Here is a 14585-nt window from a genome sequence, read left to right on the forward strand (position 1 = left end):
TCATCAAGAGTAATGCAAAGCGCCAGATGCAGTGGTGTAAAGTACACCTCTACTGGAGTCTAGAGCAGTGACGATGTATTTTTTGGAGTGGCGAATCACGCTTCTCTGTCTGGTAATCCGATGGACGAGTCTGGGTTTGGCAGTTGCCAGGAGAACTTTTCTGTATTGTGCCACGTTTGGTGGCGCTACAGTGCTCTGCCCCTTAGCTTCAGTGAAAAGAACTCATGTTGCTTCAACATACATATTAACATACTAAATTTTGGACAACTTCATGCTCCCAGCTTTGCGGGAACAGTTTGAGGATGATCCCGTCCTGTTCCAACGTAACTGCACATAAGTGCATATAGTTAAGCCCATAAAGGCATTGATGAGCAGGTCTGGTGTGGAAGAAATTAACTGGCCTACACTGAATCCTGACCTTAACCCGATTGAACACCTTTAGGATGAATTAGAGCGGAGACTATCAGGCCTTCTCATCCAACATCAGTCTAACCTCACGAATGCACTTCTGGAAGAATGATCAATAATTCCATAAAAACAGTTTTAAACTTGGAAAGCCTTCCCAAAAGATCTGAAGCTGTTATAGGTGCAAAAGCTCAGATGACGTCATATTAGACCCAGCTGATTAAAAATGGGATTTCACTGACATTCATATGTGTGTGAAGGCAGACGAGTGAATGCTTTTGACAATGTAATGTATGTGTCCACTCATGGTCACTAACTATTGTGCAATAAGTCATTCATGGCTGCATGTAAACAAACACCTCCACATTCATTCACTTCATACTGGGGAAACTAAGTCCCTGATTGTTTTCCTTTCATCAGCAACCGAAGCAAATCCCCTTTTTCTGCTCTGGTCATGCAGTTGAGAGTGTGGAGGATAGATATTGTTACCTTAATGCACCACAATCATTTAAACCTATTCCACAGGTTTAATTATTGAACATCACATAGTACCTGTCATCATCCTGGGTCTCCAACTCAGTATTTTAAGGGTTTTTTGTATTTGGTTTTTTGTGTTTAAGTTTGTTTTTTGGTAATATGTTGTTGTTTTCCCAGGTCATGTATCATATCCTCTGTTAGTAGTCTGTTCATATCCTAGTTTGTTCTCTTTTTGTGATCCATTTCTGTATCCCCAGTCGTGTCCCTGTGTCTCTCTGGTCTCCCTGTGTTCTGTCTCCATTGTGGTCTGATTTCCCTGTTTGTTCTGTCAACTTCTTATGTCTCAGTCCTGGTCACTACGTCTTCTCGTGTGCGTTCACTTTTACTTCCTCTGTCTCATCGGTTAGATTCTGTCCAGTTGTTTTCCCAGGTGTGTCCACTCTGCCCTAATCCCCTCCCGTGTCTGTCTCCCTCTATTCTTTGTCGTATTCTCCCTCATGATGTATGTAGTCTCTGACAATCAATTTTACTGCTAGTTTGTTCAAATGCGACTTTCTTTTACTGATTTTGTTCTATTTGCTGTGTGTGTGTGTGTGTGTGTGTGTGTGTGTGTGTGTGTGTGTGTGTGTGTGTGTGTGTGTGTGTGTGTGATCATTGAAAGTGTGGTCATTTTTGAAGTGAACAGAAAAGGAAAATATATAATAAATGGAGACATTAATTCAAAGAATCACAACAACACAAAGGCTTGGTTGAAGCTCTTTATTTGGTTTGTTTGTTTAAACTATGTGACAGCGAGGCACGGAGCTGATGGGACATTCTGTGCTTAAATGTGAACTCGAGATAATGATGGAAATGAGAAAAATCAAACTGTGTTTGGAAATGCATTTAAAAATCACACCCATTAATATCAACTGAGTCTGCAATATGAAACCAACTTTATGAAACTGAACAAGAGAAACTTCAAATTTTAGACAGAACCATCGACCGTCAGTTACAGACACAAACATCTTCTCCATTTGAAGTGTCAGCTTTTCAACTGATAGGAACTCAGAGCTGATTCAGCAGAAAGAGAATAAAATGGTGCATGTTGGCCGTTGAATAAAAATGAAAATGAAAAATAAACATTCTGTGCCTTTTACAAAGGTAAATGATCATTGTGAAGAAACAGTAAGAAAATGTTTTCATGTTGTTTCAGTCGTTCAGCTGTCAAACTGTTTTCTGTTTCCTGTCCTGGGGGTGGTCAGTGAGAGTGAAGCAAGAAGCCAGAGAAGATGCTGTATCCGTTTCGTGTCCCTCTCATCGCTCTGTAGTCTTTAGTCTCCAACCAAACCTCTTGATCTTTTGACACGTACACCGCCAGGCCACCAGAAGTCACCTAGGATCAGTGGAGTTCAAAAATTAAATGGAGGATGTATCTATTTCAGAGGTTAATACACTCTGACCCAATAACAGGAATTGTTATCGTCTGATGCTTGTACCTGTCTCCCCGCCTGCCGATGATCGCAGAACGATGCCAGCAGCATGTTGTCACGCTTCAGCAACACACACAGTTTTTCATCTAACGAGGCATGGTACACAAAGTAGTACGTTCCCGGGACCCGACACCTACATGCGACACAACAACACAATGAAGATGATTCTATACAAGTGGATTTGTTACAAGTGTCTTATGTCATATTGGGCAGAATTACGTTGTTCAAAACAGCGGAGTTATCAAAATGTTATTCACAGTTAACTCTGGAATATTTGGTAACAAGGAAATTTCAGGACTGGACTTCCACAGGTGGTATGCCCTCAGTTCAGTGATGTGGATGGATGAGTGATTTTTTTTTTTTTTTTTGCAATGTAGTGTGTCTCAGCAACTACAAGGTGAGACCATAAAGTTTCAAGACTTTTGACGCCTGTTTCAATTCAGTTCCTTTGCTTCTGCACATTTGGACAGCTTTCTAGAGCAATCAGTAGAAGACCTAATCTAACCTCAAAGCCTTTGTTGTGAAACCCTTAACCTCCTCTGGTAATTCTTTGTTTTTACATTCATCAGGTCCCAATATGCCCAAATATCAAAGAGAAATTAAAAACGCATGCCATGGAAGAGTTGGGGTCTCAGGAGGTTAAGATTTTTGGCAAGAGGAAGTCACAGAGTGCTAAATCTGGGGAATCGAGTGGATGGGAAATATGCAAAGACTGGATGCAAAGACTCTTGGTGTTACTCATGAAGCAAGAAGAACATGGAGCTTGATGATTGTAATTAACTGTGCATGACCCTGTAGTGTTTTGATGTATGCAGGTTTATACACCGCTCTGCTTTTAATCATTACTTATTATTAATCTCTGGCTGTCTTCCACATTTTGTCTTTTGTCCTGTTTTCCTCCCCTCACCCCAAACTGGTCATAGCAGATGCCTGCCCCTGCCTGAGCCTTGTTTTGCTGAGGGCCTCTTCCTGTTAAAAGGGAGTTTTTCCTTCACTCTGTCACCAAGTGCAAGTTTTTTCTCTGTATTACTTTATGGTTTTTAACTTACAATATAAAGTACCTTGAGGCAACAGTTTTTGTGATTTGGTGCTATTTAAATAAAATAGCAGACATGCTCATGTGCAGTCCTCCAAAATCCTAATTATGACGGTGTCGTAGTGTTGTCTCTGATTGTTATAGTATGAGTGCTTTAACTCTATGATCATTATGAAATGTATTATTATGAAAGTTTGCCATCGTTGCCATCACGTTTCACTGCTGAATGAATCTGTACAATTTTGAACCTAACATTAATCATTCAACATTGAACTGGCAAACACACCTACAGTGATCGGTCTGGCCTGAAAGAAAAATGTCTCACCTGAAGCGTCCTGTGTTTGTGTTGTAGTCATCGTTGATGTTGGTGATTGGATCGGTGAACTTAATGACGCTGGCTTTATCCGGGTATTGGTTTGTCGCTCTGGCCACACTGAAGGCCGCCTGCTGCTGGACTACAACAGCCCTGCAGCAACAGAGAGTATTTTTTTAATAGAACAGGGTGCCATTTCTTTAAAGCAGCTAATTAATGCAGAACAACTGCAGTTGTTCTCATCTTGAATCCTCCCTTTGCAATACTTGCCTTCCCATGATGCATGATTCTGCTTCTTTTTCATTCACCTCTTTTGACTCTCATCATGTTTATACATTACTCTGCATTTAATCATTACTTATAATAATAATAATAATAATAATAATAATAATAATAATAATAATAATAATAATAATAATAATATTATTATTATTATTATTATAATAATATTATAATAATATTAAATAATAATAATAAAGTATTAATCTCTGGCTGTCTTCCACACTTTCCACTTGTCCTGTTTTCCTTCCCTCCCTCACCTCCCAAATGCCACGACCCTCATTTGGCTGTCCCTCCCTGAGTCTGGAGGTTTCTTCCTGTTAAAGGGGAGTTTTTCCTTCCTACTGTTGTCAAGGGCTTACTCATAAGGGGTTGTTTTATTTGGGGGGGGGGGGGGGGGGGGGGTTTGCTCCTACATTATTTTACAGTCTTAACTTAACAATATGAAGCGCCTTGAAGCAACTATTGTTTTGATTCTGAACTATTTACATAAAATTTAATTAAAATGAATGAATGAATTAAACATAGGTTTAAAAAATAAACTCATTAGCAGTTATACATTTCATATAGTTAAATCAAGGCCTTTTTTGTTTCATATAATTAATGTAGCACGCATAAAGCTGGAGCAGCATTTAACCTGCTTTAGGTTACAAGCAGTTGTCTCATTTGGCCAGGGTGTAATCCAGCTTTGACAGTTTACTGAGTAAACTGTTGAACTGTTTACCTACCCTTGTTCTCCTGGTTCTCCTGGAGGTCCAGCAGTTCCTGGGGTACCTGGCTTCCCAGACTCCCCAATCTGACCTCTTTTACCAGGGGGCCCCTTTGGGCCAGGCTCCCCCTTCTCTCCTTTCTGAGGCCCGAGACCACCTTGCAACTTTGTTCCTAAAGAAACAAGTTCGAAGCATTAGTACATTAATGTAATTACTTTCCTCAGTGATCAGTAACGTAAGGGATTACAATCTGACATTTAGGTGAATTAATCCAGGAGCCGTAAGTCTGACCAGCACTTAAACAGAAGTCATTTTGGTTTCAGCAGACAGACTTATGCAGATGATTATATCACGTGCAAGTCCCAATAATTCCAATGTTCAGATGTATGAATCTGTGCATTCATAGCTCTGCCGCTAACAGTAGCCACAGGGATTGCTTCCAGAGCCATCTATGGTTGCGGTGGAATCGTTTTGGTTATGAAGGCTTCTAAGTGAGTGATAAGACCCAGCAATATATGTGTGGGAGGCCTAAGAAGCGCTGGCTGAATGACCTAAATACAGCGCTTTGTTTGTTCTCTCCTTTTGTAGAGGATACACTGGTGACAAAATGATTTTTCCCTTATCATAACCTGCTTTTACACAGCTATGTTCTAGATACCTGGATCTCCTTTCTCTCCTTTTTGTCCATCACGACCATCTCTTCCAGGAAGCCCAGGAATACCTGAAGATGGTCAGAAAGTTCTAATGAAACTCAAAAAACTAATAGAGAACAAAAACACATCAGTCTCAACAATCATGTGCACAAAAATGCACTCGCCTGGCATTCCGGGCATCCCTGTAGCTGGACAGGTCTCCATAGCGATTAGCCCGGATATTGCCAATGAAACCATGGCCCCAATAGTGAGGAAACAATGGTGGAGCATGATGGGTAAATCCTGAGAGGGAGGAGAAGCGATGGAAAAAGATGAGAAGCAAACAAATAATGGAGCAAAAGAAGAGAAAAACAAAGAAAATAGGAAAATCAATGATGTCCCCCCCCCCTGCTACCAAAATAAGTTAAGTTAAGTTAATTTTTTTTATTAGTAATGTCTTAACTTATTTTGGTAGATAGACTGTAGTGATGAGGATTTATGAAGGGGTTTTATATAAAATGAAGAAATTAATATTTTGCAAGTATCTTTATGGCTCCACATTACTGTACTGACATCATAATCAATCTAGCCCTCTTTGGTTCCTTAAGCTATTTTAAAAGAACTGTGATTTTATGTTTGGTCAGATCTCTCTTGAAAAGACATTTTTAATGTGAGTTACCGTTTTCACCTGGATAAGTACCCAAAATGTAACAGTATCTTTGCTGCTACCTTGTGATAGATGTACTCTTTCTGGCTTAAAATGGCTTAATATCGTTCATGGGAAAAATGTTAGTCATATTTTTCACAGATTGTAGGCCAATAAGTAATTTACAACAAGTCATGTATCGCTCTAGGCACATGGATAAGGAGAATGGATTAGGAAAGGAAAGCAAAGAAAAAGAGGAATGAAAGGAGAGGAGGAAACGAGGACGACATCAAGGAGAGAAACAAGCGCTGCAATAGCAACAAGTGCAAAATTATTTGTCAGAAATAGAAAGGTTTTTTAAAATCAGTTATTGAATTTAAATTCCTCTGTTAATGCATGGGCCACACAAACATAATAAACAAACAGGAAACAGGAGACCCTTTCAATGAACGCTTCAGTGTAACAAACAGATCAATCAGTAGCTGAACAGATAATTCATCATAAATGTAGAAACCTCACCTGAGAGAAAAGACGGGAGAATAAAACCAACCACGATGAGTTAAACGCAAACTGAAGAGACGCTCGGGGTCGTGTTACAGTCGCACAAGGAAACCAAAGTCAAAAGCAAAGATTCAGCAACTTTACGTCACTGATTATTTTCTATGCTGAGCAAATGAAGTTCTGCATTTCTGGGTTTTACTGACAGCTGGACACACAAGAAAGAAAGAGAGAACAGAGAAGCAAATCCTAAACTAGAAAGTTAGCAAAGTTACCAGAACCTAAAAAAAGGCTCCAGTTTTCTTCTTTTAATCTTTCCAAAAGATTTCTGAACATTTCAGATGTTGTCTGCAGTTGTCAGATGAGGTCTTGGTGATGCATAAGGAAATGGGTGGTGTCGTCATTGTCAAGAAATCCAATTAAATAAACAAAAATAACCACACCATTGTCTATTCATCATCAAACTGAACAAACTGAACTAATATTCCGCACACTTTTTTTCCTTAACTCATTTCAACTCAATTTCCTTTCCACGATTCTAAAATATTACACCACACAGACTCAAGAAAATAATCACAACCTCTAATCTATTGATTCTTTTTTCTGGACATGAATTTTACTGGGGATTTTTTCCATTTTGCTAATCAAGATTTTCTGCCCTTACGGTCTTATATATATTAATCCCTCTCTATATACACAAGCTTAATATTTTCCACTTTAAAGGTCAAAACATTTGGAGACTGGCATGTGCCAAAGACTCAAATTCAACTCACCCATGTTTCAGATTTTTGTAGTTTTTATATTTTCAATATGTTGTTATTTAAATTATCATTGGCTTCTACATTGCTTTCTGTGGGATTTTGTCATTGTTGCTGTTGTTTAAATGAGTTTGGATTCCTCCATCAGCTGACACAGAATCACTGTGGATGTGGTGAAAGGTTGTGCTGCATGCCATGGCATGCCACCTATAAGGCATGCACCCTTTCTCATGTGTTTTAGCTCTGCGGGCACAAAATATCACATTGCATAATACAAAAATACCTGCATTAAAATTATATTTAATCTACATTTTGTATCATTGTTGATGTCTTGTTTTGTTTTGTTTTTTGTTTTTCTTTTTATGTAACTGGTTGTTGTAACACAGTTTCTCAGACTTCTGGGATGAATAAAGACTTTTATATTCATAATATGGATCGGGTTAGGCTATAAGAACAACTATGCTAAATTTAAGCATTACAAAATACCTCAATTTAGGAAAAGATTAAGGTTTAAGTTAGATTTGAAACAGCTCTGATTTTGTATCCCTGTTTATGGTTGCCATGGTGATGCATTTTGCCTGGAAAAACTACCTGCTGCATTACTCATAATGTTGTGCTTACTGTTTTGTCCTCAGACCAAGCTCTTTGTTTTTCAGTGTAATTTAAATTACAAGCAATGTGATCAGTTTAGTTACTTTTTAAAATAAACAAACTGACATTTTTTTGTCTGTGTTACTTTTTATTTTGCTACTTGCTAATGAAGTGTATTTAAACCTACAGCTGTGTTAGTCCACATTATGGTCAGCTAGCGTGATGGCAGACAGGACAGCCTTCACATTTTGGAAGTATTTGTATTATTTAGTTCTGGGGTGATAGTCTGTCACATTCTGCTTTACATTCTGCAACCTAAATAAAGCTGCTGCTGGTGAGGTCCATGGTGGAAGAGACTCTGAGGAAACTGAACCTGCTGATGGTTATGGGGTGAAGTAGGTTTTACTATGAAAGGAAGTCATGTCACTGAGAGGTAAGCGCACAGTAGGTTCAAATCATATAAAAAGTATTTCATGATAAATAAAGCATTTGTAATCTCGTCATCTCATCAAGCTAAATACAAAGGGATTTTTATTTCGTTATAAAGTATTGTTTTTCAAACTGCTCACAAAGTAAAAACCAAATTAAAATTTTTAGCCCATGGTCCTAAAAGCTGACTCTTGGGGTCCTGACCAGGTGTGACTGACTCTTTACAAAGTTAACCTAATCATGAATGTTATTAGTTTGTGAACCACCACAGTGAAACTGGTATAAAAAGTGGGATTATGAAAGTACAAGATTCTGAAACGTTTCTGACTCATGACAGAATCTGAAGAACAGATTTGAGCAATTCAACCAAATGTACACACAAACAGAAGTTAGAGGTCTGCTGAGATACAAAAGTTTACCAAAAGAAGAAGTGCGAACAACAGAACATGTTTCACTTCCCTCACCACCTTAGGAGGGGCTCACATAAAATATTCCTGTTTGATAAATTAGACAGCTAAAGGGTGATGGGTAGTAAAAGTTGTTTGTGCATAGGCAGAAATATAAAAAAAAGAGGCAAGGCAAGTTTATTTCTATAGCACAATTCAACAACAAGGTGATTCAAAGTGCTTTACAGAGACATTAAAGAACAAAAACAAATAAAAAGCATGATTTAAAATTGATTAAAAAAACAGTAGATAAAATCAGTAGTTAAAATATAAGTTTTGAAATTTAAGCTTAAAAGTGTGGATTTGGTGTTTTATTCAAATGCAGCTGAGAATAGGAGAGTCTTCAACCTGGATTTAAATAAGCTGAGTGTTTCAGCTGATCTGAGGCTTTCTGGGAGTTTGTTCCAGATATAAGGAGCATAAAAGCTGAATGCAGCTTCTTCGTGTCTGGTTCTGACTCTGGGAACTGATAAAAAACCAGATCCAGATGACCTGAGGGATCTGGAAGGTTCATACTGGGTCAGGAGGTCACTTTCTAAACCATTCAGTGCTTTATAGACCAGCATCAGAACTTTAAAGTCTATCCTCTGACAGACAGGCAGCCAGTCTAAAGACCTCAGAGCTGGACTGATGTGGTCCATTTTTTTGGTCTTAGTGAGGACTCGAGCAGCAGAGTTCTGAATGAGCTGTAGTTGTCTGACTGATTTTTTAGGTAGATGCTGTTACAGTAATCAAGCCTACTAAAGATGAATGCATGGACTAGTTTTTCCAGGTCCAGTTGAGACATCAGATCTTTTATCCTTGAAATATTCTTGAGGTGATAGTAAGCTGATTTTGTTATTGTCTTAATGTGTTTTTCTAAGTTTAGGTCTGCATCCATCACTACATCCAAATTTCTCGCCTGGTTTGTGGTTTTTAGGTGTATAGAGTGAAGTTCTCTGGTGACTATTACTTCAGTTTTGTTTTTGTTTAGTTGGAGAAAAAGAGAGAGAGGGAGAGATAGGAGGAGTTTCATCTCTACACAGAGAGTTCAGACTCGGGGTAAAATTTTAGCATCACTCCATCCACTTGCACCTGGATAGGACAAATCACACCACTCATTTTGGGGGATTTGATGTGGTGCTTTGCACATACATTGACCTTAAATAAAACACTGACCATGTTTAATATGAGCAGCCATATTAACAGCATACACACACACACACACACACACACACACACACACACACACACACACACATATATATATATATATATATATATATATATATATATATATATATATATATATATATATATATATATATATATACATATATATATATATATAGATATATATATCTATATATATATATATATATATATATAGATATAGATATATATATATACATACTCTGTATTGTTCCCATATGTTCTCAAGAACCAGACGCTTTGATCTCAGTTTGTCTGTTTACTCAGTAACACAGGCAAATGGGCCGTTAACTCCGGGGAGAGTGCTCCGGTACAACCCACTCTCTTCAGCCCCGGACAGTCACAACAACAACAAGGACCCCCCTTCCTGCACGCACTAACTCCCTTTTTCCTGCAGCACAACCAAACATGTACCTTAAAGAAACAACAACAGTGTGCAGAGATAGCCAACCTGTCACTGTAAAATAACCTTTAACCATCGTTACAATATATTTTTAAAAAAAAATAGGCTACCCCAAAGATTTTATTTTTTATGTTCTTCGTTAAAAACTTTGCAGCCATTCACAAAATCTATTCCATACATTTTGGACTTTTAACTGTATTTTCACAAGTTTTACAGCTTTTCCAGCAGCTGCATCCACTTTTAGTGCATTTTAAGTCTGGATCACCTTAGCTGACTTGCAAGATTATCTGTAGTTCATATAAGCGCATTGCCCCAAAGACTAATGCTTGGCCTAAGAACCCACCTTAGCTGGTTGTGACAGAGTGCTTTAGATGCCTTTGCTTTTGCATTTAATCAATAGCAAATGAAAACAGAATCCCAGAGGATTTTGGGGCTCTCCAGCCTTGATCGTGAGGAGGTTTTATATCTTCTGTATTTTTAATTTACTGGATGCCACAGATGAATGAAATTTCATTTATCAAATTGTATGAAAGTACATTTCTCATTGATTTAATATCAGCAGACGCAATCACAGTAAATAATAGCCTTCAATTTTATTTTGTCAGTGCTAATAATCAAAATTTACATGAGTCTGACATGAGTAGACACAAAATTACCTGCTTACATGTTCACATGAAATTGTGTTCTCTAGATGATAATGCATGTTAATGCTGTGATGCTGCTTTTAAAACAACAACTGAAATATGAGATTTTTAGATATTAAACTGACAAAGTGATGCAGTCTGGTGTTTGAGCACAGACTCCATTGTGAAGTTAAATTTCTGAGCGTACAGCTGAACTCTATGCTGGACTTGGGAAGAGCAGGAAGCCGTTGAAGATGATCTTTTTTTCCTGGTTGTCCCTGGTATCAGCAGGTACCTGGTTTTCCCTAAAGGACTCAAGCCAGACCCTCTGTCCAACTGTGAGCTGTAAAACCACACCACCTGACAGCACCTGAAAGGCAACACAGCCGATCAAGTCAAGGCTTCGTGACAAAATGCTGCAGTCAGTGTAAAGAATAACCCAAGGCAATATACAGGGATATTATTAGAGGAGGATTTATTTTAGACAAACAGATATTTGTGTGGTTGTTTGATCAAATGTTTTCCCTCCATGTTTCTCACTGGACCTGAAACCAACCTGCTCAGATTGCCTGTTTGATCTGTTAAAATCACAGAATCCCAGGGTTCCTCCTGGTCCATCATAGACTATTTTCAGGCACATGCTGACCTAAAAGCACACAACACACAAATGTTGGGAAGAAATATGGATAAGCTTATAAAGCTTTCACTGCATTTAACACACAATGTGCCTGTCAAGATGATAGTATAAGCCACACTAATGTGCACAGTATGTATGATTTATTTTACAGTGGAACAGACAGGAGCAAGTTACCTTGGCCACAGAGTGGAAGTTGAAGTAATAGGTACCCTGTACTCTGCAGGTGAAGACACCAGTGCGTGTGTCAAGATCACCATTTGTGTTGACCACAACTTTTTGGTAGGTTATTTTCTGATACACAAACACACACACAAAGAGGAAAACAATAACCTTGTAACTAAAAACTGTAAGAGAAATACGAGAGGCTGTTGTTTATGAAGCAGTATTAGGGCCGCATTAAAAAAATAAAAAAATATTAATTATTTGATTTCAAAGTCAAAATTTTGAGATTGAGGTCAAAAAGTGGCAGTTGTTTGGCTTCAAACAAAAAAATGTAATCTTCACATTTGGACTTTTTTCTTAAAAGAGTACTTTGTGTCAGGACTCTGTATTATACACACAAACTGTGACTTGATAAAACTGAAAATATCTGCATGGGTAAATATTGCTGAAGGGAGGTGACAAACTCATGTGTGTGACATTAAGAGGGACTCATGTCCAGATATTAAGACTAAGAATATGAGAAATGAAACATCTGAGGGAGTGAAAGGTGTGATGGGCATCAGACTGAACCTGGCTGAAGGCAGGATAATTGCGGTCGGTTCTGATCACTGAGAAGGCCGAACTGGACTCCTGCTGAGAGGTGTGTCTTGCTAAGAGAACACACACACACACACACACACACACACACACACACATACACACAAGTATGAATGATGCATTTAATGTGTAATTTATAAGTATAGAAATCATGGCTATGTTATGAGACTGGACACTCAATGCTGGTGGTCACTCGATGTTCTGATGTTACACTATGTGTGCTTATGAGTAACATGTGAATGTCACAAATTATGCACAAGATGCTGGATAACTGTTTAACTACATATGCTAGCTTAAACTTACCAGTAAAGAAAAGAAACTCTCATTTCCACGTTGCCCTGCTTTATTATCCATTGTGTAACTTATTGTGTACTCAATATATGAGTTCAGCATTATGTTTGCAGTGTTTTAAAAGATATACTCTGTATGTTAGCATATGGCAAGGTCAGAAATGATCTCTTTGTTACCTTGGGACAACCTGCCGTCTGGGCCAGGAGGACCTGGGGGGCCATCCTCACCCTCTTTCCCCAAATCTCCACGGAAACCTTTTGGGCCCTGGGGTCCTTGCGTGCCCCGATTTCCCAACTCTCCTTTCTGCCTCAGTAGGCTAGCTGTATCCACTGGACCTTGAATCATCACAGCTACAAATAGAAAATGAATTATTCCACACCAGTCTTTGAGTTTTATACCAGTTGAGGGGTGACAAAAGCACCTGTGAAGACTTTGTTTCTTATTTATACATCCAGCAATTACAGAGTAACATTATCACTCATTATCAGTGGAGCACGTCTGACTCTTTAGTGTAGTGGTTCTGTAACACACGGAACATCAAACTGTAAACTAAAATTTCAAAGCACACCAGTAAATAGAAAAACACTGCAAAAGCACACAAAACAGAACGACATTGAATAAAAGCACAACAGTAGAGAGACAATAAAGTAAAGGAAGAGCTGCAAAAGTGACAGAAACTGAAACGTGTGAAGAATTGCACTGAGGTGAGCTGAAAAGAAGTGGAGGACTAACAGTGAGAGAAAGAAAGATAAAGTAGAATGTGTTCTAAAAGAATAACATAATAATGCAGATAAATGATTGTTATAAGCAGCTATTTCACCGTGTTGTGTTTTTGTCTAATTCTGTTGTTTTTATTCAACTTATGCTGTTTTTATTCAGCTTCTGTTGTTTATTTTTTTCAACTTCTGTATTGACAGTTAAGATAAAATAAGTACATAAACCAAGTGCGGTAAGCAGGTTAATGTTTGTGCATTTAGCAGGGTGTTACCTGGCTCTCCTTTCTCTCCCTTCATTCCAAGCAACCCATTCCTGCCCGGCGCGCCGTTCACTCCTCGCTCACCATTTGCTCCTTTGCAGTTCACTTGACATTGGACAGCCTCCAGAAGTATGGCCACGCCCGCCAAGACCGCTAGCCCATAATTACCACCCATGGTCCAAAACACTGGATTTAACATTTGATTGCAAAGATGAATCTGGTCAAAGTCAAGAGTTACAAATAATAAACTATGTAAGAAACAAAGTAAAGACATAAACATTCTGTCCTTTTCTACATTTATTCTGCTACCTCAAGACACTTTATGTTTTGGACTTAAATTAGAAATGTTCACTTTTATTTCTGCAAATCCTGTAGAAACTTTATACAACAGCTATTTCCAAGCATATATTCATAAATTTCAATTGAAACAATTCAATAAACTGAATAGATGATAAAATGACACATCACATTGTTGTTGTATTGTTTAAGACTAAACCGTTAATAATAATAACCGTTCATAATGCATCAAGTGTCAATCCTTCGGTACATTTAATTTACTAGAAATAACAAAATTAGTGGCTGATGTAAGTTTTTAGTTTAAGGGAAATCTGGTTTACAAACAGCTTAAATTGATTTTTGATTTTGTTCTTGTTCGCATTCATTTTAGCTCATTTATCTTTGATTAACAATCTCAAGGACTTGAAAGTTGGTTCAGAGATGATCCCACTGTGAACTTTATCTTTAAGTTATTTAACATTTCTATTATATACGCTGCCCTGCTGTTGACAAACAAATATTTAACAATATTCCATGTTTTCTGTGTGTTGAGGTGTTATTTTACTCACCTGTCGGGTTTTCTGATTGTTGGATCTTCAATGAAAGGACGGGATTTCCTTCTGTTGGTGAACAGACTTCTTATTAAACTGAAAAAATGAGTCAGTGGTTCATTCTGACACTTTCTGACATGCACACACACACACACACACTGTGCAAAATAAGTAAGGAAGTAAAAC

At 38.1% G+C, this 14585-nt stretch overlaps 2 protein-coding genes across 3 annotated transcripts; both read right to left on the reverse strand.

Moving 5' to 3' along the window:
- Positions 1–1627: 1627 nt before the first annotated feature.
- LOC146518199 (complement C1q subcomponent subunit C-like) lies at positions 1628–6690 on the reverse strand. Its single transcript, XM_085160468.1, has 7 exons — positions 6490–6690; positions 5510–5627; positions 5351–5413; positions 4711–4864; positions 3716–3856; positions 2361–2487; positions 1628–2257 (listed from the first exon to the last, which is right to left on the reverse strand). Exons 2-7 carry the CDS (start codon positions 5613–5615, stop codon positions 2123–2125), a joined length of 726 nt encoding a protein of 241 aa, XP_085016594.1. The 5' UTR covers positions 5616–5627; positions 6490–6690; the 3' UTR covers positions 1628–2122.
- Positions 6691–10859: 4169 nt separating this feature from the next.
- On the reverse strand, positions 10860–14550 carry LOC146518200 (complement C1q subcomponent subunit C-like). Of its 2 annotated transcripts, none has more exons than XM_085158739.1 (7): positions 14418–14550; positions 13585–13789; positions 12773–12946; positions 12279–12358; positions 11721–11837; positions 11466–11555; positions 10860–11279 (listed from the first exon to the last, which is right to left on the reverse strand). In XM_085158739.1, the coding sequence occupies exons 2-7, from the start codon at positions 13769–13771 to the stop codon at positions 11127–11129; spliced, it is 801 nt and encodes a 266-aa protein (XP_085014865.1). In that variant the 5' UTR covers positions 13772–13789; positions 14418–14550; the 3' UTR covers positions 10860–11126. The 2 variants fall into 2 exon arrangements, with proteins under 2 accessions (XP_085014865.1, XP_085014866.1); XM_085158740.1 differs by having other exon boundaries at positions 13585–13758; positions 14418–14536.
- Between the last annotated feature and the right edge of the window lie 35 nt (positions 14551–14585).

Source organism: Neolamprologus multifasciatus, chromosome 5 (genome assembly GCF_963576455.1).
Source record: "Neolamprologus multifasciatus chromosome 5, fNeoMul1.2, whole genome shotgun sequence".
Classification (NCBI taxonomy): Eukaryota; Metazoa; Chordata; class Actinopteri; order Cichliformes; family Cichlidae; genus Neolamprologus; species Neolamprologus multifasciatus.